Source organism: Lingula anatina, chromosome 1 (assembly GCF_051362555.1).
Source record: "Lingula anatina isolate TDL-2025a chromosome 1, LinAna3.0, whole genome shotgun sequence".
Taxonomy (NCBI): domain Eukaryota; kingdom Metazoa; phylum Brachiopoda; class Lingulata; order Lingulida; family Lingulidae; genus Lingula; species Lingula anatina.
In genome coordinates this window covers 21,261,301-21,286,841 of record NC_141767.1, presented here as the reverse complement: position 1 = coordinate 21,286,841, position 25,541 = coordinate 21,261,301, and the positions used below count along the sequence as shown (strand labels likewise).

Below are 25,541 nucleotides of genomic sequence, written 5' to 3'. Positions count from 1 at the left end.
AAAAAAACATTCCATAACTGTATTCTCTCATGTAACTTCCCAGCCCCTAAAAAAATGGCTCAGGAAAAGAGATGTTTGTTGGGTTGGGTGTAATCGCACAGCTGGGCACTTGAAGTGGGTCTACCTAATCTTTACAGCTATTTAATGCATTATGAAACACATACAAGGGTTTGGGTAACCCAACAAGAATGAAATTGCCTCTGCTGAGAGATACAAATTTGTCTGGCTAGGAATGCATTCCACCTGGTCATCTCAAATTTGACAGGGGGTATTTCGTCCAATTTTATAAATTCTAGAGAATACCTCTGGTAGATGGCACTCTACCTGGTGGCACAATTAAATATAAACAGTTAAAGGGATAATGACTCTTCGCATGAGATCTTTATTTCACAATAAAAACATTGTGAACAACTCATAGAAATATAATATATTGTGTTGTACCACAAAAATGGCAGTTATAGCTATTATTCTGATATCTGAGCTTGTCTTTAGACCACATGACCTCTATTGATGGCTATACTCTTTTTAGAAAAAAAAACATTTTAGAAAAAAAACAGGGACTGACATTGAATGTAAAAATGTATTCATTTACCATTGGTTAGTATGGGGAAATTGTTTACTCCAGGAAAATTCATTTTTTGGCCAAAACTAAGAGTTATTATCCCTTTTAAAAAACTTCTGAAATATGATCTTGTATGAAGCTCCTTGAAGTTTATTTTTATTCCATTTAACTCCAAATTTTATTCAATTAAATTTCAGATTAATTAAATTCTACAACTACATACTATTGTTTCAGTTTAAAGATGCTAGTCATGCATTTCTACAGTTCTTCATGAGCTTTCATTTCAGCTGATAGTATTCTGTACAGATGTTTTGGCTCCTTCAGAAATGTGTCAATCCTATTAATAATACGTGGCATATCTGATTTGGAAATGCTATTAAATAAATTACCACCATCCAAAAAATGACTTTTCATAGAACCCTGATTCAGGAAATCTCTCAGCCTTTGGAGGAATTTAACAAAATAAGATGAAAGTTGGTTTGGAGACCAGTCAGTGCCCTGTGTTTCACTTATCAAAGTAAACAAAGCTGTTTTCATGTGATATGACGTCAGGCGATGATGTTTTTTAGTTGTGTTCAGTTCTGGGTCTCTTTTGATGATTGCTTTCATAATTCGCAAGACATCTAAATGGCATGTGGACTTTCTATTGAATTTGGATAAAAGTTCTCTTTCCTCCCGCGCAAATGACCTGCGCCAAACTGTAACTGTCTCAATGTCTTCATCTTTGTAACTTTTTGCTACATATCTATTGCCATTGGAACTAGTTACCAATGGGACAAATTCAATGCGTACAAGAAACTCTTCTCCTTCCAGAATTTCTACTTTGACAGTAGGTCCTTTAAAACCAAGGTTATATTTAAGATTTGGGCTAAATTTTTGGAAGTAATTTAAATTTTCTTGAATGATACTTTGCAAACGGGAGATAACTTTAAAAGGGACAACTTTTAAATTGTCATGTCCACAAAGTTTTGTCCTGGTACAATTAGGAGATTCGATGAAATCGTACCCTGGAGTCTGTGATGCCATGGCTGACAGATGACCAATATCTATGGCTACACTAACATCAAAGTCGTCTGCTGCAATGACTTGAACCCCTTCACTTACGCTGCCAACAAGACCAAGGTTTCCAAATTTTAAACTCTTTTGTTCTCCTTGTAAACGTCTCTCCATCTCTTGTAAGAAATGATCTACTATGTTCCTGTGCTTTGAAACTGTTTCCTGTGGAGGGGCAATTGTCTCAAGGAATGATTGTAAGTTTTTGTGCAGCATTTCCTTATCTTGTAAAAGAGGAATCTGATCCTGGATATCTTCTCCATCTGTTACATTTAACAAAATGTAAGATGTTTAAGTTGCAATTTTTATAGTGTCCAGTTCATATTTCTAAATAGTTTAAATATCATGAACCACTTGAAAAACTATATAGATGTATTTAAAACAAGGCAGCAAAGCTGTCAAATGTACAGACAAAAAGCAGGAAATAACAAAATAGGCTACTGTCAATTCTGATGCAAAAGTACATTATGTTAAACTGCAAATTCAACATCAAATTCTAATTATGCTCAACAGGTAATACCAATGTAAGTAAAATGTGTAACAAACATAAGGCTTCAGGCCCATGGGAGTTCAAGTTCACCCTTTGAAAATGTAAAACTTCCAGAAAAAAAAGTCAATTAGACTGCTTTTCCAACTCAGGCTGCATTTTAGTCCTGTATTTCTTTTTTGAAAGTTTGGCAATCATAAGTAACATGGTTTTCCCATAATGGTCATCATGGCAGCAGCACCCAAAATTGTGTTTTCTTCTATTCTGATGCAATATTACATTTTGGTTACCAGCATAATGACAATCAATTTTTAATAATAAAATATACGTATCATGGATTTTCAGAAAATATGACAAGCATGGGTCTTCAAGCCTGTGGAACTTCAAAGTCACACCTTGAAAATGGCAATATGTGAAAAATTAAAATTTCACAAAAAACTGTTTAACTGGCAGATTGCATTGCCTACTGAAGCTATATTTTAGTCCCATGTTTCTTTCCTGTAAGTTTGAGAACAGTAAGTGACATGGTTTTTCTTAAATGGTCATCATGGGAGCAGTGCCCAAAATAGGTTTTTTTCAAATTTTGAGGCAATATTACATAATGTTTAACAGCATAATGACCATCAATTTTTAATAATAAAATATTAGTATCATGGATATTCAGAAAATGTGACTAGCAAAGGTCTTCAGGCCCATGGAACTTCAAAGTCACAACTTGAAAATGCCAAAATGTAAACAAGACAGCACTGTTCTGAAATTTTTTTTTCCATTTTTAACAATTTTTAACATAAAACAAAATTAACAGTTTACTGCCATTTTTATATGATCAACTAAGAAAATTGATGAGATGGGAAAAATATCAATAGAGCAGTGTTAAATGTCCAATTTCTTCCATTCTGAGATTCTGAACAGAGTGAATGATTGAATCTGACAAACTGCAATGATATGAGTTTATTTCCATTTTTGAAACTTTATTACACAATACACGATAACAAGTTTACCATCATTTTTACAAAATCAACTAACAATGTTGTAAAGATGCAGGAAATGTCAAACAAAAACTTTTACGTATCTTATTAGTTTAATAATGAGACTGTTAACATGCCTAAGAATTGAATCTGAGGAAATGTGAAAAATATGCTGAAAAGTGAAAAAACAGCATAACTTCTACAATAATGGCCCGATCATGCTGATTTTCGAACTTGACCTGCGTTTTATGAATATTCATCAGCTCTGTAAATATAAAGCCAAAAAGTAAAACTGCCCTCCACTTATCGTGTTTACAAGGAAAGTGCACGGCGCCGGCATTGGCATCGCCATCGCCATCGGCATCGGCGACGACAGACGCAGGTGATGGCAATATGTACAGACACATCTGTGTCTGTACATAAAAATTGGAAAACATTTATTTATCATTAAATCTATCACTTAATTTATTCCCAATTTTCTGATAAAACACTTAAACAGAAATGTCACTTTTGAGTAAAACACACACACACACACACACACACACACACACACATTAGACCATATTAAGGGATATCACTCGATTTAAACGAACTGTAAATTTGCAATTTCCACACTTATTTTTAACTTACCACTTGTACTTGGTGTTTTGATATCTGTTATCCACCTGTTGAAATACACTGGTATATCCTTCATTTTCTCCCATAGGCCTTTCCCTTCAGTGCTTTCAATAAAGAATGCATCAATTAGCTGATTTAATTTTCACACTAAATTTGAGCAATCAAAGTATCATTCCATGGGGAAATCACAGCCCTAAGCTCTTTTTGTAAGGTTATCATGACAACGAGTTGAATTAAAAATTTTCAAACACTTATGGCTAAAGGACTTACAAATAGCTAAGAATGATTGCACTAAAATGGGATTTGATTGTAATTTTTTAAACTTAACCTTTTTTATTCATTAAAAATATTGTATCCAGCCATATTTTTCGGTTTAATTTCCATCTGCTTGGCCATTGATCTCTCTCGATCTTGGGCCACCATGCATAATCTAGGTGGTACTATATGTTAAAATGCCCTAAATTGGTCAAAATAGCTCCTATCCTATTACTTTTATGTCAAATATTTATCTAAATATTAGTATGATGAAATTAACCACTTTCTTTTTTTGTTATTTTATTACATAACAAGTCATCATCAAAGAAATCAAACTTCACCTGCAGAGGTAATTCAGTTGTGTATCTTAATGTACTGAAGCACCTTAAAGCATTATGTTTTTGCAACCAAAGTGGTTTAAATATTTATGAAAACTAATTAATCAATTGATTAACTTCTTAATAAATAATTCGTAATAATGAAAACTGAGCAACTTTTGCAGAGGACTTTTCTCTCTGAGCACTTTTCTAGTTACTACTGATATGTAGAGAATAGCATTTACCTATTTGTTTTATTTTTCTTTTCATTTACATCTACACTAGGTATTGGTTTTTGTGCCGTTTGTTCTGCAAAACAAAGAAATTCAGATTCAGACCATTGTTTATGAAGGCAACAGGTAAATAAGGTATAGTCGCAAAGCATATTGGATTTTTTTAACATTGCTATTTGATTTTAAATTAACATTAACATTCTTTTTAAAAATTTAATATTATTAAACATGATCTTTACTTTTCATGCCTGGTATCTTAGCAGTTACTCTCTCTTCCTTAATATTTCCTTTTTTCTTTTCATTCGCAGCTTTGGTTTTGTTTGTTGCCATTACAGTAGGATTTTCTCCTGCTTCTGAAATGGTATTAACAAATTATCAATCAAATGATTGAAAAACTGCTCAATTTTCAGTAATTAAAATCCAGAGGTTCTCACTTAGAATTATGATCAAACATCAATAAAGCAAAATAGAATAAATGAAAATAGATAATAATATAATAATAATGAAAGTATGAAACATCAATGTTCTTTTGCTAGTGTTGAACAGTAATTAAAAAGCAATGAGCAAGGAAACTTACTTTGAATATTATACATATTCTAAGGAATTCTGCTACATCAGAACTGAAAACAGATTAGCCTGTTTGTAATATGAGAAATTGGTTTTAAATTCAGTTAACCCTTAATTATCATATTACAAAAACCCACCAGGATGTTTAGCTCTTCTTTTTTCCTTCTTTTTTTTGTTCTCATTTTTCTTTGCATCTTGACCCTTAATGTGGTGGGCTTTTTGATCTTTCTGTTCTTTGATTGTGTTCTGAGGTTTACTTATGGGCTGTGCACCTTAAAAATTGAATACTCATTCATTAATATGAAAAATTATTTTTTCTGCTTCTGAACGACTATAAAATTTTCACAAGTTTTCATTTAATAATCCAAAAAAGTTAAAATATGATAACTCATTTAAAGAACTAATAATAAAAATAAATTCTTATTCATCAAACCATCACTTTGTCAATAAAATACAGAAACAGGAATATCTTTTTTGAAAAAAAAAAAAAAACAGACCAATTTTCACATCTTTTTTTACAAACCATTTGTATCATGTATCTTGGCATCTGTTATCTGCCTTTTGACATGATTCTCTCCTGGTTTTTCTTTCATTTTCTTCTTTAGGCCTTTTTCTTCAACACTTCAATAAGAAATGCATCAGGAACTTCATTTAATCATAAATTTGAGCAATTAAAATATCATCCAATGGGGAAAATCAGTGTCTATCAGCTCTATCAGGTTATTATGACAATGGGTTGAATTCTTAGTTTCCAAGTTCTTCTTGCATGGGGCTTTATATCAACAAAAAATAAGTTCAGTAATTTAAAATAGGTTTGAACATCTTTAGAATTTAACCTTCTTCATTTATTTAAAAGACTGTAGCTTGACAAATTTTCTGGATCAATTTTTAAACTTTCTGTTTAGCAAACTGTCACCACTATAGGCCAACATGCATAAATTTGAGTTAAAGTGTTTTGTTTTTGCAACCAATGCAGCTTAAATGTTTTATATAGCATTAGTAAGGTTTACTGCATTAATAACCACTTACTTCATTCTAATTAACAAAAATGCTTTTAACCATGATCACATATGACATCAATAAACAAAATAATGCCTAAACTGTTTGATAATGGTTATCAATAGAGTATATAAATATACTATATACATGTCTGACATCTATTATTACCGATTTGTAGAGAATAGCATTTACCTTTTTCCTCTATTTTTCTTTTGCTCTTCATTTTTCACAACTATGTCATGTATTGGTTTTTGTGTCTGTTCTGCAATGCAGACAAGAAATTGAGACCATTGTTTGTAAAGGCATTAGGCAGATATGGTATAGTTGCAAAGCATAGGTATTTCTTCTAAACATTGCTGCTATTTTTAACATTAAATTTTGATTCATATCTACTTTGTATATGTATGTTTGTTAACATTGTCACAGTGGGTTTTCCTCTGTTTCTGGAATAGTACAAATAAAATCCAGTAATTCAAAGACTGTTAAATTTTTAATTATTCATACCCAGAGATTATTATTTATATTGTTGTGAGTTCTGCTTTATTACATTCAAGATTCCCGCGTCAAGTCACATGGTACCAGGTGTCATGCGACACCTGGCGTGACGCGTAAACGATACATAGGCTAATACACTACATTCCTCCCCATCATATTTTCAAAACATGCTTATATATAAACCACTGATAATTAAGATAAGTGTGAATTAATTACAATTGTTGACATAACTTTAACATACATACGGATTACACTTTATCAACAGCATCTTAGTCAACCCTTGCTTTAAATGACAATGTTATATGTATTGTATGCCTTACATCAGCACAGTTTATGATAATGAGATCTATTTTTGTGCATAGTAAATAATAATTGTGCATATACATTACATATTAACGGCACATATAAATACATTATTTCCTTATAACTAAGGTAACATGTTGTGTTAAACAGTGCATACTTTCAAGTCCCATATTTTTTATATATAAATGTGCATACATTACTGCATAAACGGCACATATGAACTTTACTAATTATGCTAAATCTGCATTATCAACATGACACATGCACTTTACTCACAAGACTGTACTGTGCATCCAAACAGCTTCAGAATACAAACAACTTTTACAAATGCCTTGATAAAGTGAACGACATATAATTGTGTCACTTGTATGAATAGAATATTGAATGCAAATACAGGCTCAGTATAATGTAGCCAATATATGTATGTAAAACATAGTCAATGTTCGGTTCAAAGTCAATAGAGTTCACAGAAAATGTCCCATTATCTCAGTAAATTGTCCTTGGCATAACGTATTGTAGTGGATATCGCTGTCACATCTGTTAATAACCTCATTAGTCTGAGTCTTCCTCTCAACAATAACGTATTGGAGGTATAACTGTTCTGCCACTTCTCGTAACAACAGCATCTTTGACAGTTCTATCACCTTGTGGTTGGTCATCACCCACATTAGTAGGAGTCACACATTTAGCTTTTGAGGGTTTTAGGGGCCCCCTTCCCTTACAGGGCTTTAAGTGATCATGATGCACCACCACAACTTTTCTTTTTGTTTTTATTTTATACAAAATTGGAGAAAGCACCTCAATAATTTTGAAGGGACCGAGCCATACAGGCTGTAATTTCTTTGAACGACCGGGTTTTGACATGTTATTATATCTATACACTAGGTCACCCTTACAATATTGTGTCTGCCTGGCATTTGCGTCATAGTACGCTTTTTGTGTCTTTAAATTCTCGCCGAGACATTTTCTGGCCAACTCGTGAACGCTCTCTAGCTTTTCTTTTAATTGCATGACATAGCTATTTGGTTCAACATCCCCTTTAATAGATTTTAAACCAAACGTAAAATCAATGGGCTGTCTAGTTTCCCTTCCAAACATCAACATGTTTGGGGTCAGACCTGTTTGTCTGTTAGGGACCGCTCTGATTGCGCTTGTAATTAAAGATAAATGTTCATCCCAATTACTGTCCTGTCCTTCTAAATAACACCGTATACACTGCATGATAGTCCTATTCTGACGCTCCACAGCGCCATTTGAACACGGCCTGTACGGACTAGTTTGGGTTTTGTTAATAGACAGTAAACTGCAAACATTACTAAACAATTCACTTGTAAAATTGGCACCCATGTCGGAATGTATGATGGTTGGACAACCAAACCTAGCAATGAAATTGTTCACCAATGTTTTGCTAATTGTATCTGCAGTTTGATCCGGTAATGGATACGCTTCCACCCATTTAGTGAATTGACACACTACAACTAAAATGTACTTATTCCCTGCTTTACTGGGAGTAAGTGGTCCTAAAATATCTATGTGAACCCTCTCTAAAGGTGCACCGGCATGGAAATTTTGCAATTCAGCTCTGAATTTCCTGCTTGCTTTTTTATTTTTTTCACAGGCCACACATGAATTGACATACAGTTTGCAGTCGGTAGTCATTCCATACCAAAATACACTTTGTCTCAACTTAGAAAGAGTCCGAGCAATCCCTTGATGACCTGAAATAACAGGGTCATGACACAATGATAAGGCTTCCTGTTGAAATTCTTTGGGTAATACCAAAAGAGGGTTAAAAAAGCCTTTATCAAACCTGCTGTAATATAAAACACCATCTTTCATGGACAGCAAATTGAAGTTGGTCCATAAAAATTTCACAGCTGTCGAGCATAGTTGCAACTCCTCTTGAGAAGGACTTACATTTTCCTCAATCCAACCTATCACCTTTAATAAGTGAGGATCTTTTAATTGCGCTTCTCTGAGTTGACTTGCTGTATACTTTGCAAACAATTCAACATTCCCAGTATTTTCCTTGGGTGGGTCTACGACAGGTGTAACAGTTTTCACGCTTCTTAGAGACAGGGGCCCTATGTAATCGACATCTTTGTTAAATCTGTCCCACTCTTCATGAAGCCTGGTACAGTGATGACAGCCTCCACAAGGTAACTCTGTCACATCACAACCAGCTTCATAGTAATTACAGTCTTGGTGCTGAAGAGGAATGCGTGACAACGAATCAGCATTACTGTGGTTTTTACCCGATCGGTGCTGAATTTCGAAATCATACTGGGCCAATTCCTCCATCCACCTTGCTAAAACACCATTGAGCAATTTAAAACTCATGATCCAAGTCAAACTGCAATGATCTGTCCGTATTACAAACTTTCTACCAAGTAGATAGTGCCTGTACTGCCGAGTAAATCGGACTACTGCTAAAAGCTCCTTTTTAGTCGTGCAATAACGACGTTGACTAGGAGTGAGAGCAAAACTGCCATAACTAATGACCTTTTCAGCGTCATTTTGCACCTGTATGAGCTCAGCTCCAATACAAGTATCACTGGCGTCCGTGTCTAAAATAAATAAACCATCACTGTCTGGAAAGCTCAGCACGGGACTATGGACCAAAGCCTGTTTCAAGTCATTGAATGCAACTTCGTGTTCATTAGTCCAATTAAAAACACTTTTGTTTTTGGTCAAATCATACAGTACACCAGACATAGCAGCAAAACATTTTATGTGACTTCTATGGTAATTAACTAGACCAAGAAATCTTTCCACGTCTTTCTTACATTTTGGACGTGGCCAACGTTGAACTGCTTTTATACTGTCAGGATTTGGAGCAATGCCATTCTCATCTACCAATTTACCCAAATAGAGAACACTCCTTTTGAGTAATGAACACTTGGATGGTTTTAATTTCAATCCATTTTCTTTGAATCTATCCAACACCAGTGCAATATTGGCTATAGAATCATCAAAATTGTTCCCAAGCACAACAACATCATCCAAGTAAGCGAGTACTTGTCTCCACGTCAAACCATGCAGAACGGAATTGACTGCTCGCATGAAAGTAGCAGGGCTGTTAGTCAAACCAAACGGTAGTCGTTTAAACTCAAACAAACCGTACTTGGTCATAAAAGCGGTTTTAGGCCGGGAGCTTTCCTCAACTTCAACCTGATAATAAGCACAGTTCATATCAAGAGTGCTGAAATATCGAGTGCCCGCTAAAACATCTAAGCATTCGTCTATCTGTGGTAGTGGATACACATCCTTGACGGTCACTTTATTTAAAGCACGAAAATCTATGCAATATCTCAAAGTGCCGTCTTTCTTTCTCACTAAAACAGGAGGGGAAGACCATTCAGAACAAGAGGGTTGCACAATATCAGCGGCTAACAATTTATCTAATGTAGCTTTTTCCTCTTGTTCAAAACCCAGAGGTGTGCGTCTCAGTCTTTGTTTAATAGGCTTTGCTTCGTTTGTATCAATTCTATGTTTAATTTTGGTAAAATGGCCGATATCAAATTCAGATTTGGAAAAAACATCGGCGTATTTTGTCAAAAGATTGCCTAATTTGAGAGACTGCTCATCAGACAAATCCTCACTAGATCGTTTCCACAAATCAATCACGTGTTCAGGAATATTATTCTTCACATCGTTAGAGTTCACATCAACTTTCAACACCGAGAAAGACTGGTGCACATTTGAACTATCAAAACTCTCAGGATATCCCAGTACACGCTCAATCTCTTCCAAATCACCCATCACATGACCTGCTTTTAAGGTAATTGACTTATCAGTCTCATTCCTTAGAGCGATTGAACAACTGAGGCAATCATCCGTATAATCGGTGCTTATCAACCCATAAGGCACCGAAAGACCCTTCTGATCATATTTAGGGGCGTTGAGTAAAAATGTTTTGTTCCTTTCCGCAACAAAGGGGACTTGAACAAACTTCTCAGAATGCGGTGGAACGGCAAGTTTCTTTGATAAAATGACACGATTCGCCACTAAATAATTGTCACTACCTTTTCTTATAGAGGCATGAACTTTGTTTCGTCTTCTATTTGAAGGATCTGGTCTGGCCAACGATATGAAATTGTTTTCCAGACAGATGTTACACTGAAACATTTTTAAGAAATCTAAACCCAATAAAACATTGTCTGGGATAGGAGCAGCAAGTACTGTCCATTCATACACTTCTGAACCAATTGCTAATTTTAGGCCTTTTATTTCTCTTGCTCGTAAGTTAATCTGCGGTATACCTTTTATGTCATGGTACCCGCCGTAAGTAATTTCTCCAGTAATTTCTGATAACAACTTGTCACTAACTATGGTCACTTGCGCTGCTGTGTCGATAACAGCGTTAGTTTTGATTCCATTGACATGTATGGGGACCACTAAACTTTCACCTTTGGCCATGCCATTACAATAAACAGTGTGTGGGATCAGATTTGGTCCTACTGCAGCTGAGGTCGATTGTTGGACCGCACAGGCGACCTGTTGCGGTTTAACGAATCACTGTTTTTCTGGGGACAATTGGTGCTTATGTGACCCATTTCATGGCAATTATAGCACCTTGTGATGCCCCTGGGGGGTGTACTGAACTGAGTGTCATTGCCCTTTTGTGTCTGGTTCACGGACTGACGGAATAACTGAATCAATTCTAACAACGAGGATTCAATGTTTTGCAACCTCTGCTCTGCATCATTTGACTGAAATGGTTTTCTCCGATTAGGACTCGAGCTACGAGGTGAAAACTGAACGCGACTCACATTAGGTGGATTTTGACGCTCAATATGATCTGTACATGGAGACTGGGGTTCCTTAAAAGTAACTTTGCGCAGTTGTTTACTACAATTTTCATTGCGTAGCCCCAGAATTTGCATATTTGCGCCACACGTACGGGCATTTTCGACCGCCTCTTCTAATGTTCTAGGTCTCATGCACATCACTTTTTCCACTAAATCTTTGTCTGAACACCCACGTAAAAACGATTCAGTGGCCATTTGATTAAATAGGCCAGTACCACGGTAGGCAGACAACGCTAAAATTCTCACACGTGAGCCAAATTCCTCATAGCTTTCGTTTTCTTTTTGTTTTATAGCGGCCAGTTCTGTTCGCGCCAAGGATGTATTTTCGGTTTTTCCGAAACATTTCATGAGGGTATCTACAACACTGTACAGGTGCATCCTTTCGTTAGGTGGTAGTTTTACAAACTCGTCAAGGGCTTTACCTTCTAGTGAATTGATCATAATTTCGTAGATTTCTTTGACTCCCCATCCCTTGCTCTCAGCAACGCAACATAATTTTACGTAATATGAATAGAAGTTAGTACTTCCATCATATGATTGAAAACGGGTGGGCGGCTGGGGGCAGGTAATGTGTGACTCATTGTATATGGGAAATGACCTACCTGTTGGAGGTGGTTGTCGGTTTTCGTCAGTATACAGGGGAGTGTCCACTGGCTGTGATCTTTGCGTGGGAGTGAATGTGGGTACATCCTCACGGAATTGTCGATATGGCCCTCTCGGATCAGAATTCTGACGTCCATAACGGTACGCTGGCACGGTTGGGTCACTGACAACTGGCTGCCCCGGGACTGGTACAAAATCAGCATTTGAACTTATTCGCTCAGCTAAACCATGAGTTGAAGACTCCGTTGAAGTATCAGAGCCGGGAGGAGCATCGCCATCATGAGGATCATTTATCTCAATGTGTCCTTGCTGAGCATGAGTAAAGGGTGAAGCTGAATTTTCCAATAAGGATGGATTATCACGTCGCATATATGAGATAAATTCTGTTTGAAATTTCTGCAATCCTTCTGTCATTTTATAAACATTTTCACATAGTCCTTCAAATTTTGAGTTTAAGTGTCTAATTTCGTTTTCCATTCGTGTAATCCGTGTTTCCTCACCACTATTGTCAATTTCATTTGAGCATAGAGGCTCCATGTTGTTTAAAATCGTAAAATTATCATTCAACGTAATAAAATGTGACCATCCTTGTCGCCATTGTTGTGAGTTCTGCTTTATTACATTCAAGATTCCCGCGTCAAGTCACATGGTACCAGGTGTCATGCGACACCTGGCGTGACGCGTAAACGATACATAGGCTAATACACTACAATATGTTGAGACAGAAAAAATGGAATAAGATAAAAAATTAATAAATAAAATTATAATTATATCAAAGAAATTAGTTAGCCATTGGGCAACATATCTTATTTCTTTTTTGTGTTGAACAGACCTAAGTAAAAGAGACAAGCAAGGAAACTTTTCTTGAATGTTATAATGTACTAGAAAATTTTGGTACATTGGAATGGAAAACAGGATAACATTTTGCAATATGAGAAGTTGGCTATAAACAGAATTGACTATTCTCTATATTATAAAAACCTACCTTTTTTAATGCCAGGATGATTATCTCTTCCCTTTTCTTGATTCTTTTTATTTTCTATTTCATTTTTCTTTGCATTATGCCCCTTTATGTGGTGGACTTTTTTATTTTTCTGTTCTTTGATTGTATTCTGGGGTTTACTTATGGACTGCACATCTTGAAATTTGAATACACTTTCATTAAAGTGATAAATTGTTCTTTATTGCTTATTTATGATAACAAAAAATAACATTTTAGTCAGGTGTTTTCTCTAATAACCTATTGTCTTATGAAATGAATTTTAATTGTGCTAAGATCACTAAAACACCAGTAATTGCACTACATCACTTTCAATATCGAGCATGAAACAAGTCCTAACAATGCTGAATTTCATAGCAATCACACCGATTTAAATTGTTTTCTAAAATGCCAACTTGTATTTTTGTGATCAATGAAATTCGGTTTATGGTGACCAATATTTTAGTAACTAGATATATCCCAGAGTTTGTACATTTCTCAGATTCAAGATAACTAACCTGTATTTGCTGCCCTCTTTCGTCCTTTCTTTCCCTGAACATCTTCAACATAAACAGCAACCATCAAAACAACCAACACCACAAAAAATGCTAACTTATTAGGTAATGCCATCTTACTTCTGATTTAACCTGAAAGACACATCTTCAAAACGTGTGAATACAGTAATTACTCAGTTTTTTCAAAGGGCAAAAATTATCAAAATTTCTAATTACATAATTTTATGATCACAAAAACATATATTTCTATAGAGCATTTGGGGTGCTTTTACTGCATAGAATAGAACAACAGAGTAACCTGCATGTTAATTTTGTTGCTACCAGTGCCACTCAATAGGAATGACTTAAAAATACAGGATCTGTAAAATTCAAAATTTTTCTCATATCAAAATGATCATATTTACCAAATTCCCTCCAGTCACGAGCTAAAGGGGATTTTTAAAATGATGCTGTCATGCACATTCTAGAGAGATAATATTTTGAGATAACCCCAGCGTTAATGGCAAAGTCCGCTTACTGGTGATATTATCAGCTAGCTGGTACATATATAGCCAGGTGCTAAAAGTGATGAGGAGACCAACATCTATGTGAGTGTTTGCACATGTGTGTGTTGGAGTGGAGGGGGGGGGGGTCTGGATCATTTCCACATTTTTCATCTAAATCTGGGAAAATCTGGGGAAATTTAAGACCAGTCTTGAAACCTACACATAAAGATCAAGTCATGACTATAATGCAGATGTGCAAGCCCCCTTTACACTGGATGGCATTCTGTACGGCCCCATTGGCAAGTTAATAAATTATACTTTACATGCTGACAACTAACCGATCATTCAGCATTCATTCTGCAACCAAAGCGATATGCTTGTGTATCCTTTGTATGACCACAGCGTGCTAGTTTCATGGTTGCGCAAAGGACGCAGAAAGGATGCTGTTCAGTATTAAGGGGGCTTCAGTTCCCTAATATTACAAAAATTATCTTGTTTTCTGGTACATGCATCAACAACTTTATTTGTATCCATGCAGCACAAGGCAGCAAATATTTGACTTGACAACTTGCTTACAATTGTTTAGAAATATTTGAACATGAGATATGTTATCAGGCTATCTGGCAAAGGCAGTAGTCTTATGGCATTTATTGGCACATTAGTCAATATCACTTTCCGACACAAACTTTTGAGGCACAAAGTATTTGGAAGCAAGATGCACCTAAAATGAGCCTTGCTAGCAGAAACACTTATAGTTTTTGGCACAAAAAATGACCGATCATTTGCTGACATGATGACTGAATATGGCAGTGATCTATTCATGGTCTTCAGTTCCAAGCCCCGGAAGACAGGAATTTTTGTAAGAACTTCCAGGCTGTCTGGATTTATAATATACACAAAAACATCAACTCCATGCCCAGCACACAACAACCATGTGGTGACAACAGCAACTTCTCCACTTGGACTAAAATTCAGATCACTTGTTAACCATTGAGACTGTTTGTCAATATCCACACTGATAGTACTGCAGTTTATAACTTTGTGGTCCGATAGATTGTAAGTAGTCAGTTTGAATTTATTACCATACTCATCTACTAACACAAAAAGTAAGTTTGATCTTGATCTGGGATCAAAAGCTAGCATCTGCCTTCTTCTATCCCTTAAACAGCCTTCATCTGGATCTGTAATGACAAGTGCAGGTGTCACCTCATTCAAAGCGCCTGGTTTCGGACTGGTCCTGATGTCACGTTTCCAAAGATCAGCCAATAATATTTTGGACCAATGCTTTGGGGTTCTAATGCCCTGGGGAAGCCTGAAAAGTGCAGTTGATTGCTCTGGGTTGATATGACATTCTACAGCATCACCCTTGCAATTGTCTCTGTTGAAATAATGCACAATGTCCTGAAACGGTCGACAAGTGCCTGCTGCAGTGTCAACCAACAAAAATTGGATATGTTTACATTTTACAGTCATATACTGAATAACCAAAAGATTATCTCTGCTTCCTATACATACCAATTTGTCAAGACAACGATCACTTGCACCTAAAGGTGGCAAAGGAAATAGAAAGGTATTTTTAATTTCGCCAAGGTCTGCAGCTACTGTGATTAGTGACTCTTGAGTACACCACCTAAAAGGAGCAGGTGATAAATACTCTGTGACTTTGAACTTTTCTTGTTGTACCAGTTCTACATGGAAGATCCTCCCCTGCAGGCATGACAGAGGAACCTTGCAAACCCAGGACAGATGATGCTTTCCAGTATAGACACTCATTCTGTAAAACAACATGAGTACAGTGTAATAACTATTTATATTAGACGTATCCACAGCAGCAAAAGATAGAAAGATGGATGCTGACATGCCTTATGAGCTGACCATAGCTGTATTGGTATTGATGTAAATTGATGTAAACAAAGCGTCATTCACATTCAGACAAACAAATTTGGTTTTAAAGTTAAACGTACTGAGTTATTACTATTTAAACTTTACTTCTAATAATATCATTCGTTAAATATCTAAAGAAACTTGGGATATTTGAGAGAAAAAAAAGCATGAGCCTCACCGTAGCAATACAGGAGTGCCGAACCGAAACTGTGTAGAAAATGTGTAGGAAATGCCCAGGGTTGTGGAAATCCCTTACCTGGTGTACTGTATGTTGTAACATAAGCCCAAAACTTTGTTTTGGTTGAGATAAAACACGCTTAGCAAATCATCTTCTCTAGATCACATATTGCTTAAATTTTGAAATATCAAAGGAAAATGATAATACTAAAGTCAGAAGAACTCTTATCCTATTTCACCGTATACAAAAGTATAAATTTGCGTCAGCTTTGGGTCAACAATAATGCCAACCTTGACCTAATTTTAGAAGCTGCACATGTTCATCTTTTGCTGTAAGTCTGTGAGATGATATTTTGATGAATTTAACACACCTTGGACATTTAATTGTTAAAGATCTTGTAACTGTTCCGAACGGGATTATTTGAACTTGTTAATAACGGGCTCAAAAGGGGACTGGACCCAACTTTCACAGTTGTTCAGTGGCACACGTACCGTGTTGTGGCCGATTGACAGAGAAATTAAATATCCCTGCCTTGGTCTGCGGAGCTAGTAGGATAGGTGCAGCCTACTGGTGCGTACATACTTGTCTAATACTTTTTTGAATGTCTTGGATCCAGTTAGCTTTGAATCAGATTGTCATATTGATGAAAAAGTGATCATTCTACAGTACCTGTAAATTAAAAACGATGGTTAATATTTGCCTTTGGAATTGGAAGAGAAGTTGCAGGGATTATTTGCTCATGCATTGGAATGATTGTTAGCCTTTGAAAGGAGGTTGAGATTAAGATGATTGTTGATGTTTGAATAGTTATTGTGGAAAAATAAAATGATCATTTGCATAAATCTTAATCATCTAATAATTTCCAGTCATAATGGCAAGTGAAAAAGAATATTATGCAGTCGGAGACCATGAAGATGAGGATTGGGAAGAAGGCCTTGGTGATGATGATGCTTGGGAGGAATGCGATGATGAGTCACCTGTACCAGTTTTATGCCTATTTTGCCAGCAGACATTTCCAGCAGCAGAAAGTGTCTTTGAACACTGCAAAACATGTCATATGTTTGATATATTTCAACTTAGAAATACCCTGAATCTTGACTGCTTCAGTTACATAAAATTGGTCAACTTTATAAGATCACATGTAAGATTGATTGATATTCTATTTATTTATTTATTTATTTATTTATTTATTTATTTATTTATTTATTTATTTTTGTGTTCTTTTCAAAGCTTGGAAGATATATATCAAATTTATGTGTTTCAACTATGCACTAGTAAAATTTTCTCTAGGTTGAGATGCAAAAATTGAGGAGTTTGTAACGGTGAAAATATTTCAGTATTTATAAACTTAGCAGATATGAAATCATAGCCTAACTAGTATACAGTTAGAACTAATTAACCCAAAAGTCTGTGTTATAGAAATGTTTGAGCAACACTGCCATGAAAAACTGTTGCTTTCATTTATTACCCAAAACAAATAATGTTAATTAAGTATCAACTTTTTCAGAAACCACTTCCTGGTGATATAACCACAATGTATATTTCTGGTCAGGCCTCCTGGAATGATGATGCCTATATGAAGCCAGTGCTGGATGAAGACCAGTTACTTCAGTATGGTAAGCCATGAATATTTTGATTGATACATTGTGTCTCCATCAGTTTGTGTCTAATTCAGCTTTTTTAAAGGGAAGCTGTATTTGGAATGACATTGGCAATAAAATATATTTTGCTGATTCAAGACCCTAGGACATTTCTTAACTGGACTCTTCCACTTCTTGCTGCACATGTACATCTTTGCCTACACTTATTTACGGTGGCAACAGGATGTTAAGAGTGTTGTCTTGAAAAAAAATGATGGTAGAATTCTGGCACTGTTTGAATTTATAACCTCCATATAACACTTTACCATGTGGTTGTCTTGTTTGCCCTTTGTAAGAGAGATGATATGTAAAAAACTGAACTGTATTAAGTTTATTTCATTCTTCATTATATTTAACAAATTCTTAACAATTCTACAGATATAGAAGACAGTGAGTGTCCTTGGGAAGAGCCTTCACTCCCAGAGATCTCAGGGGAGAAGGACAGCAATTCAGCAAAGCTTTTAATGGAGAAATTAAGGTGGAGAGAAGCCCAGGTAGAACAACTGGAGATAGATCTGCAACAGGCTGCAAAGACAGTAGAGAAAATGAGGTAAACTTTATCTTCATCTTTATCCTGAGTATTTATTGCAAGCAAATTTAACCAACTAGCATCTGCTTGGAACCAGTCCATAAGTGTTGTTTATGAAACAAATGTTAAGATAGAAAGTAATTATAGGATAGTTATAGGAGTACACTCTGATCTGGTACCTGTAATTGTGAATGAGTTTTACTTTATTCAATGAGTAAATATATCTTTTTTCTTATTAAAAGTTGAAGTTCATGGCTTATTTTAAGAAGATGCCCCTCCCCTCCTTCAAAAAAACTGAATATAAATAATTTTTTTGTGATTATGGTAGCAACCAAAAGAAATAATGAGAGAAAAGTTTTCAGTCTTACATATCAAAATATTAAATAAAAGTTTTCATCTTACTATCCAGAAACTCTGCAAAAGAATTTCTTATATCAGCACCAGAAGTCCCAGTATCTCAGAATGCTATAGAAAGCTTACAGGAAGATGAAGATGAGGCTTATTTTTCTTCATATGGACACTTTAGTATTCACGAGGAAATGCTTAAGGTAAATACCTGGTATCACTATCCATACGTTCATATATATTTTTCACCATTCAAAATTTAAGAGAAAAGCAAGAACTTCTCCTTAAAAAGTATTGAAAATTTACTTGGATTACATAGAAGTACACTTTCGCTTTTTCACAGTGATAAGTGCCAAAAATGAGACATTTTTCTTAAATGATTCAGGTCATTTGCCAGTAATTGTAAGGGGGTGTCTTTTTCTGAAAAAGTGGACCTTTTACCTTGAAACCTTCCTTTATCTTGATAAATTTTTACCTAGAGCAGACATTTTCCTGGCAAAAGGGCGGTTATTCCAAAGCTTCCCAACCCCCTTGTTACAGACCTGTGGTTTAAACACGCCTGTAAACTGTCTTGTTCCAAAAGTATAATTGGAGTTACTTTAACATTTCATAATCTGTTTATTTTCACTGTATTTCAGGCCTGCAGGCCAAGAGTACATAAATTGAGTTCTATTTATAATACTGAGCTGACTACACAGGGATATATATCATAAATGACACTAATTACTTATCTAAAAGAACATCTCTTAATTTCTCTGCATGATATATGAAGGCAGCAAGTCTTTTTATAAAGTCAACATTATGTGATGACAGAGCAGTCGCTAGTGACAATGTTGTAATCTCGGGAATATAGCGTTCCCTCAGACCGTTATATAAACTACATGAAATTAGCACGTGTTCCTCATTCTCAATAATTGTTATGCCATCAGAAAGGCATGCAGCACATACTCTATTTTCCCCATCTACACTGGCATACCGACCCTTCTCAACCTGTAAATTGTGATTTGATATTCTGAACTTGCAGTAGGCTCTTCTATGCTCTGCTATGGACACAAAAGATAAGTATTCCTCAAATACCAAATCTAGTTTAAATGAGCTGTAGGTCCTTAGCTTGCCTGATTCGCGCACTGAGGAATACCAATTCTGCCTGCTTATATCCATTAATCGTTGTCTAAACTGTTCTATAAAAAGTGCCACATTTCCACATCCTTGGTTTTCCCATACTACTCCAAATCCATATGAATATAAAAGATGCTTGATGTCACTCGCCCATGTTTTCCTCCCACTACTATCTAAATCAAACAGTAACTTGTAACATGATTTCGGTAGCCTACCGTCGTCCATACACAAAAGCTTGAACCAATACTTAATACATTTGACATGATAATCTATGTATAGAGGGTAACGACCACATTCCCCAAGAACTGCTTGTGTGCTTGCATTATCCGATACCATCAATAATCTTTTACAAAACTTAACTTGAACATTCTCTATTGATTCGGATATTTCATAACCCCATATTTCTGCTCCATATGTAAGTATGGGTTTTATCATTGAATCAAATATCTTAAAACATAAGACTGATACTGTGCGAAATCTGCAAAGACTCTCAGATTACTTAGCGTTGTTCTGTAAACGCTGGAAAATGAATGTGAATCTTGATAAAACCAAGGTAATAGTTTTCAGAAATGATGGTTACCTTAGACATAACGAGAAGTGGTTTTTTGACAGCGTGGAGTTAGAGACTGTATCGCATTATAAGTATTTGGGTGTTATGTTTACTCCAAAGCTGTCTTGGTCCAAAGCAAAACAAACTTTAGCAACTCAAGCAAAGAAATCTATGGCAAGATGTTTCAGGTTATTTAAAAATGTGGGATCTTTGCCCCACGTCTTATGTTTTTTTTTAACATTTCAGGATAAAGTAAGAACAGAGAGTTATAGAGACTGTATGTACAAGAATACAGACCTCTTCAAAGGCAAAGTGGTACTTGATATAGGATGTGGCACAGGGATTCTCAGTATGTTTGCAGCCAAGGCTGGGGCAAGGCGTGTAATAGGAATCGACCAGTCAGATATCATTTGTCAAGCCATTGATATAGTCAGGTGAAAAAAATACTCACTCATATTTGGATTAACAAGTAATATTGGAAAGGGAACCAAATGAATCATGGATGGATCATGTCTCTTTTGACCTTAATGGAATTTACTTAAAATTTTGTTATTTAGGGACATGACATTAAAATTGTCACAAATCTTTATAGTACTTGTCCCTACTTATATCACTTCCTATCAGTGATAATTAAAAAAAAAAAAGGTTTGATATTTTAAGTATTAAGTTCATGTTATTATTTTCAGAGAAAATGGTATGGAAGATGTAATAACATTGATAAAGGGAAAAGTGGAAGATGTCGACATTCCTGAGAAAGAGGTGATATTTGATTTGGTCATCTTGCAAGATCCCATTTAAAAACACTTTCCTACTGAAAATTACTTATTTACAGATTAAATTGGCATACTGTTTGAAATATGATTTTAATTCATGAATTAAATTTTGGTCTGTTATTCTGTTTGATAAAAGGCATGCCATTTTTTAAAGATCAATAATGTTTCTTCATTATATGCCTAACTAGTTTAGACAGGATTAGTTTTAACTAAGTACTTATTTTTTTAGGTTGACATTATAATCTCGGAATGGATGGGGTATTTTTTATTATTTGAGTCTATGCTAGATACAGTGTTGTATGCTAGGGACAAGTGGCTATCTCCTGGTGGTTCAGGTGAGTTAGTGAAACTGCACATGTTGTGATGCTTAAACAAAGTCACCAACCCCGACCCTTTTTTTGTCTGAAACTAAATTGATGATCATCCCCTCCACCACAGTTCCAAAGGGGGAGAAAAGATGCCCTCTTAGGCCGACAGAAACATCGTTTGCCTCACTCTGGATTGAGTCACAGATGTCATCGAATGGCTGCCATTTAAGACCAGAAAGCTCAAATGTATATTTTATCTTAAGTACTGTTTTTATCCATTATTATTGATAACTACTTGCTATATGTAAATAAGGTTTTAAATGTATAATACTAATTTTATTGCAGTTCTGCCAAGTCATTGTAATATCTCCCTAGCTGGTCTTGGAGATGAGAGTCTATACAGGAAGCATGTGGCTTACTGGGATGATGTCTATGGTTTCAAAATGAGCTGCATGAAAGTCGCTGTGATGAGAGAAGCAAGTGTAGAGGTTGTCAACAAAGATAGTGTTCTGACTACTGCATGTGTTGTTAAGGTAAAGATAGTGACCACACAATGAACTTGAACTGCATGTCTCTTTATGATAATGCTTTTGTTGTGAGAGACAAATTTATTATACTTTTTAGTACTCTTTGGATTAGAAAGGGAGGATTTAGCTTATTACAGATTTGTAAACAGTGTTAGCAGCTGTATCGAAGTTGTATTGAAATGTTAATTTGTCTGCAAGAAGTTGTGTTTAATAGTAAAAATCCTCTTCATCAAGCAAGCCATATGTTAACAACTAAAGTTCTAATTAGGCCCAGGTTTCAGTTTTACTTATGATTGTTTGACAGTAATAACCATCAATTGCACTTTTCAGGACATCGATATAGAAAAGTGTACTGTCAAGGAATTGGACTTCTCTTCACCTTTCTCTTTGGAAGCAACTTCAGACGGAGAATTGACTGCTATAGTGGGATATTTTGATATTTTTTTCAACTCTGGTTGTCAAAATAAGGTATTGGTGCTGATGTTTTTTATGTATGTTCAGGTTGTCTTTGAAAGAGTAACAGCTCTTCTTTTGTCTGAGCTTCTTTGTAAAATATGAAAACATGTTTGTTCATTTGAAAGATTAGAATAATTATTTTAATGCATTTTTCATCATTTTTAAGCTATAATTTGCCCATGCAAAAAAACTGAAAATTTAAGATGGCCTCCAGTGCATTTTAAGGACTTGTATGATGCATCAATTATTTAGAAAAGCACCATTTTTTGGGGGGGGGAATTTAGAGAGTGGAAGTGACTGCTTATTTATGTAATTAAGTAATCCTTTATATAAATTAATTTTTATTTATATATGTACATTTTTTCTCAAATTTTAGGTCATGTTTTCCACAAGTCCCAGTGACACTGCCACACACTGGAAGCAAACTGTTTTTCTCCTACAGACACCTGTAAATGTTGAAAAGAATCAGAGATTAGAAGGCAGTGTATCCTGCAAGAAAAACAGACGGGACCCTCGATCTCTTATTGTGACTATTAACTTGGAAGGGAAAACGACAACATATCTGATGCAGTGACATATATGGGATATGGGGTTAATATGGTGCTTATCCTGAGGCGTTTGTCCAACAGTGGAACACTATAGGCTCTAAATGATGATGATGATGATGATCCCTATTCCCCTTTACTTTAAGACTAGTTGTACTAAAGTCATAATGCATTTTCAAAAAATGACTACCTTTTCTAAAAAAGCTGCATTTTTATCAAAGTTAAAATGCAAGGAAGACTTTATTGCTCACTCTGCTTACTTAATTAACAAAACCAACCAGTAGTCAAGAAGATTGTGACCTTGAAAATACGCTTATTGGCTATTTTTTAGTTCGTTACTTCATTGCAGTTGATTTGTTAAAGACCTTGATTAAAATTTATAAATGCTATTCATTTCATGCCAAAGTACCCTACTCTGCCTCTTAAATGTAAAATATGTGAAACTATTTATATACGTGTTAGAAATGTATGTTGCAGTAAACTAAAAATGCAGGATACTTAATTTTCCAATAAAATATTCTATACACATATGCTTCAGTCATTTTTATAAGACCAGAATTTTTAAAAAATTATCTGAAAAAGTGAATAAGTAGCAGAAAAACGATTGCCACGATCTTTTGCAGGGTCTTTCACATGTGATGCCACTACATATAGTCTTTTATAACATGTAACATGGGAGATAACAGGTTGGTTGTACTACGACTCTCTTTTTTTTTTTTTTATAGCGATGTGTCGATTAGTAGCTGTTCTTTCGTTAAGTAATTATTAATATATTTTTATCTTTAAACTTTTCTGAACCTTTGAAATTAAAATTTTATCTCATCCTTATATCTCTTCTACCTTCTTTACCTAGGCTAGGCTGGTCTCTGACCTTAGTAACCAAAGTCCTTCGTTTTTTTGTCGGTATCCACCCTATATAGAAGTTTTAAAGCTTCACAACTAGCGTGAAGAGAGGTACGTATGAGCATCGTGTGTGAAATCGATTAAACGTATGAAATCACCCGTATGAGTAAAGGATGTGTACCGTATATCAGCGTTTAAGCAGAGTATATTAGCGTTTGATTAGCGCATACCTATATGTGCGTTTTTAGGCGTATATGAGCGTTTGAGTACCGTATTTACGCGTATGATAAACGCGTATGAGTAATATTTGGGTAGCGTACTTTTGTTTTATTGATAATTATGAAGTGCAAGCTGGATCAAATCCAACTGGTCTTAGAAGGTATCTACATCCATCCTCTCCATCTCGGGGGTTGTGATGAAAATGTGCAAATTGACGAGAGGATGCATTTATCATGCTTTAGGTAAACACAAAATGCATTTGGCATACGCAAATAAACAGAAAGGATATGTAAATATACGGCAGACATACGTTTACATATGTTAATTATTCGTTAGAGACAAGTTCGCTACGGTGCTAGTTCGTCAAAATTACGCTGCATATGCATACTGTACGCGATAGAAGCGTAGCTGTTGCGTATGTTTAGCGTCTGCCTAGCTTATTCGTCGTATGCCTAGCGTATCCCTAACGTATGGGTAACGTGCGACTCAAACGCTCGTATACGCTTCAAAGTTTTGAACATGCTCAAAAATCTTTTCCTCCTTCTGCGTATGTAAGAGTACACCAACTTCTGCATGCGTATTCAAAACGTATACAGCGTAATAACAACGAACCCAGTGTGTTTATCTGCATATTTCATAGTGCAATACGCTACAGTGTGGCAGTGCCCCTGTGGCGAGGTTTAGGTTATGATATTGACCTTCAATGAACATGGTATTGATATTCATTATTGTTTTAACAACATTTAAATATAGTTCATGTTTGGGTTTAATTATAATAACAGTGGGCTGCCAACTGGACCAGATCCAGTCGGTGTTGTGAAAGAGCTACCACCATCTTCTCCAGCTGGCAAAGCTATGATGATAATTGGAAAATGTCTCTATATTTATACCACAGATAACAAATAGTTTGGATCCGTTTTCCAAACGCTAACTGCGCTAATTGATCGTTACAGATACGTTCAATAACTAACTCATTCTCGACCACTACGTTACTTAAAAGCGCTACGCAAATAAGCTGTATCGGTCATCGTATATTGAATGAGAAATGTACTGTAGGCCTACCTTATCGTAATTTTTCTAATTATGCCTAGCGTATCCTTAACGTATGGGTAGCGTATAGATAACGCACGACTCAAACGCTCTTATACGCTGAAGATTTTTGAACATTCTCAAAAATATTCTTCATCTGCAATCTGCATATGCAAATGTACACCAACGTGTACCTGTATACAGATGTAAGTTAAACGAAGCCCTTGTGTTTGACTGCATATTTTGTTGAACATGACGTGTGAGGAAATTTACAAATAGCCTACCCAGGCAAGGGCATGGTTAGACTGATATACTGATATATTTTCTTCCTTCTGCTTATGCAGGA

The 25,541-nt window shown here is 35.5% G+C and overlaps 2 protein-coding genes across 6 annotated transcripts; one reads left to right on the top strand and one right to left on the bottom strand.

The window, feature by feature from the left end:
• Nucleotides 1-148: 148 nt before the first annotated feature.
• LOC106168778 (uncharacterized) lies at nt 149-16,490 on the bottom strand. Of its 4 annotated transcripts, XM_013547959.3 has the most exons (12): nt 16,313-16,490; nt 15,766-16,024; nt 14,827-15,431; nt 13,769-13,897; nt 13,257-13,409; nt 6,252-6,321; nt 5,584-5,681; nt 5,198-5,332; nt 4,733-4,846; nt 4,506-4,569; nt 3,701-3,792; nt 149-1,878 (listed from the first exon to the last, which is right to left on the bottom strand). In XM_013547959.3, the coding sequence occupies exons 4-12, from the start codon at nt 13,878-13,880 to the stop codon at nt 821-823; spliced, it is 1,896 nt and encodes a 631-aa protein (XP_013403413.2). In that variant the 5' UTR covers nt 13,881-13,897; nt 14,827-15,431; nt 15,766-16,024; nt 16,313-16,490; the 3' UTR covers nt 149-820. The 4 variants fall into 4 exon arrangements, with proteins under 4 accessions (XP_013403413.2, XP_013403411.2, XP_013403415.2 ...); XM_013547957.3 differs by having other exon boundaries at nt 15,146-16,024; XM_013547961.3 differs by lacking the exon at nt 14,827-15,431 and having other exon boundaries at nt 15,934-16,024.
• A 111-nt stretch (nt 16,491-16,601) lies between these two features.
• On the top strand, nt 16,602-23,632 carry LOC106168779 (protein arginine N-methyltransferase 3). Of its 2 annotated transcripts, none has more exons than XM_087002415.1 (11): nt 16,602-16,882; nt 17,179-17,453; nt 17,865-17,928; nt 18,331-18,502; nt 18,891-19,029; nt 20,742-20,929; nt 21,182-21,254; nt 21,498-21,603; nt 21,922-22,109; nt 22,434-22,571; nt 22,936-23,632. In XM_087002415.1, exons 2-11 carry the CDS (start codon nt 17,184-17,186, stop codon nt 23,131-23,133), a joined length of 1,536 nt encoding a protein of 511 aa, XP_086858541.1. In that variant the 5' UTR covers nt 16,602-16,882; nt 17,179-17,183; the 3' UTR covers nt 23,134-23,632. The 2 variants fall into 2 exon arrangements, with proteins under 2 accessions (XP_086858541.1, XP_013403420.2); XM_013547966.2 differs by having other exon boundaries at nt 16,603-16,882; nt 17,820-17,928.
• Nucleotides 23,633-25,541: the final 1,909 nt, after the last annotated feature.

What these genes read in the sequence shown, in the direction of transcription:
- LOC106168778 (XM_013547957.3), bottom strand. Translation starts at nt 13,880, where the DNA reads ATGGCATTACCTAATAAGTTAGCATTTTTTGTGGTGTTGGTTGTTTTG. An exon ending in AAGAAGAGCTAAACATCCTG is followed by an intron (nt 4,847 to 5,197) that starts GTGGGTTTTTGT and finishes ATACCATTTCAG; the next exon opens with AAGCAGGAGAAAATCCTACT. An exon ending in CAAAACACCAAGTACAAGTG is followed by an intron (nt 1,879 to 3,700) that starts GTAAGTTAAAAA and finishes TAAATGTAACAG; the next exon opens with ATGGAGAAGATATCCAGGAT.
- LOC106168779 (XM_013547966.2), top strand. Translation starts at nt 17,184, where the DNA reads ATGGCAAGTGAAAAAGAATATTATGCAGTCGGAGACCATGAAGATGAG. An exon ending in AGACCAGTTACTTCAGTATG is followed by an intron (nt 17,929 to 18,330) that starts GTAAGCCATGAA and finishes ACAATTCTACAG; the next exon opens with ATATAGAAGACAGTGAGTGT. An exon ending in TCGACATTCCTGAGAAAGAG is followed by an intron (nt 21,255 to 21,497) that starts GTGATATTTGAT and finishes TTATTTTTTTAG; the next exon opens with GTTGACATTATAATCTCGGA.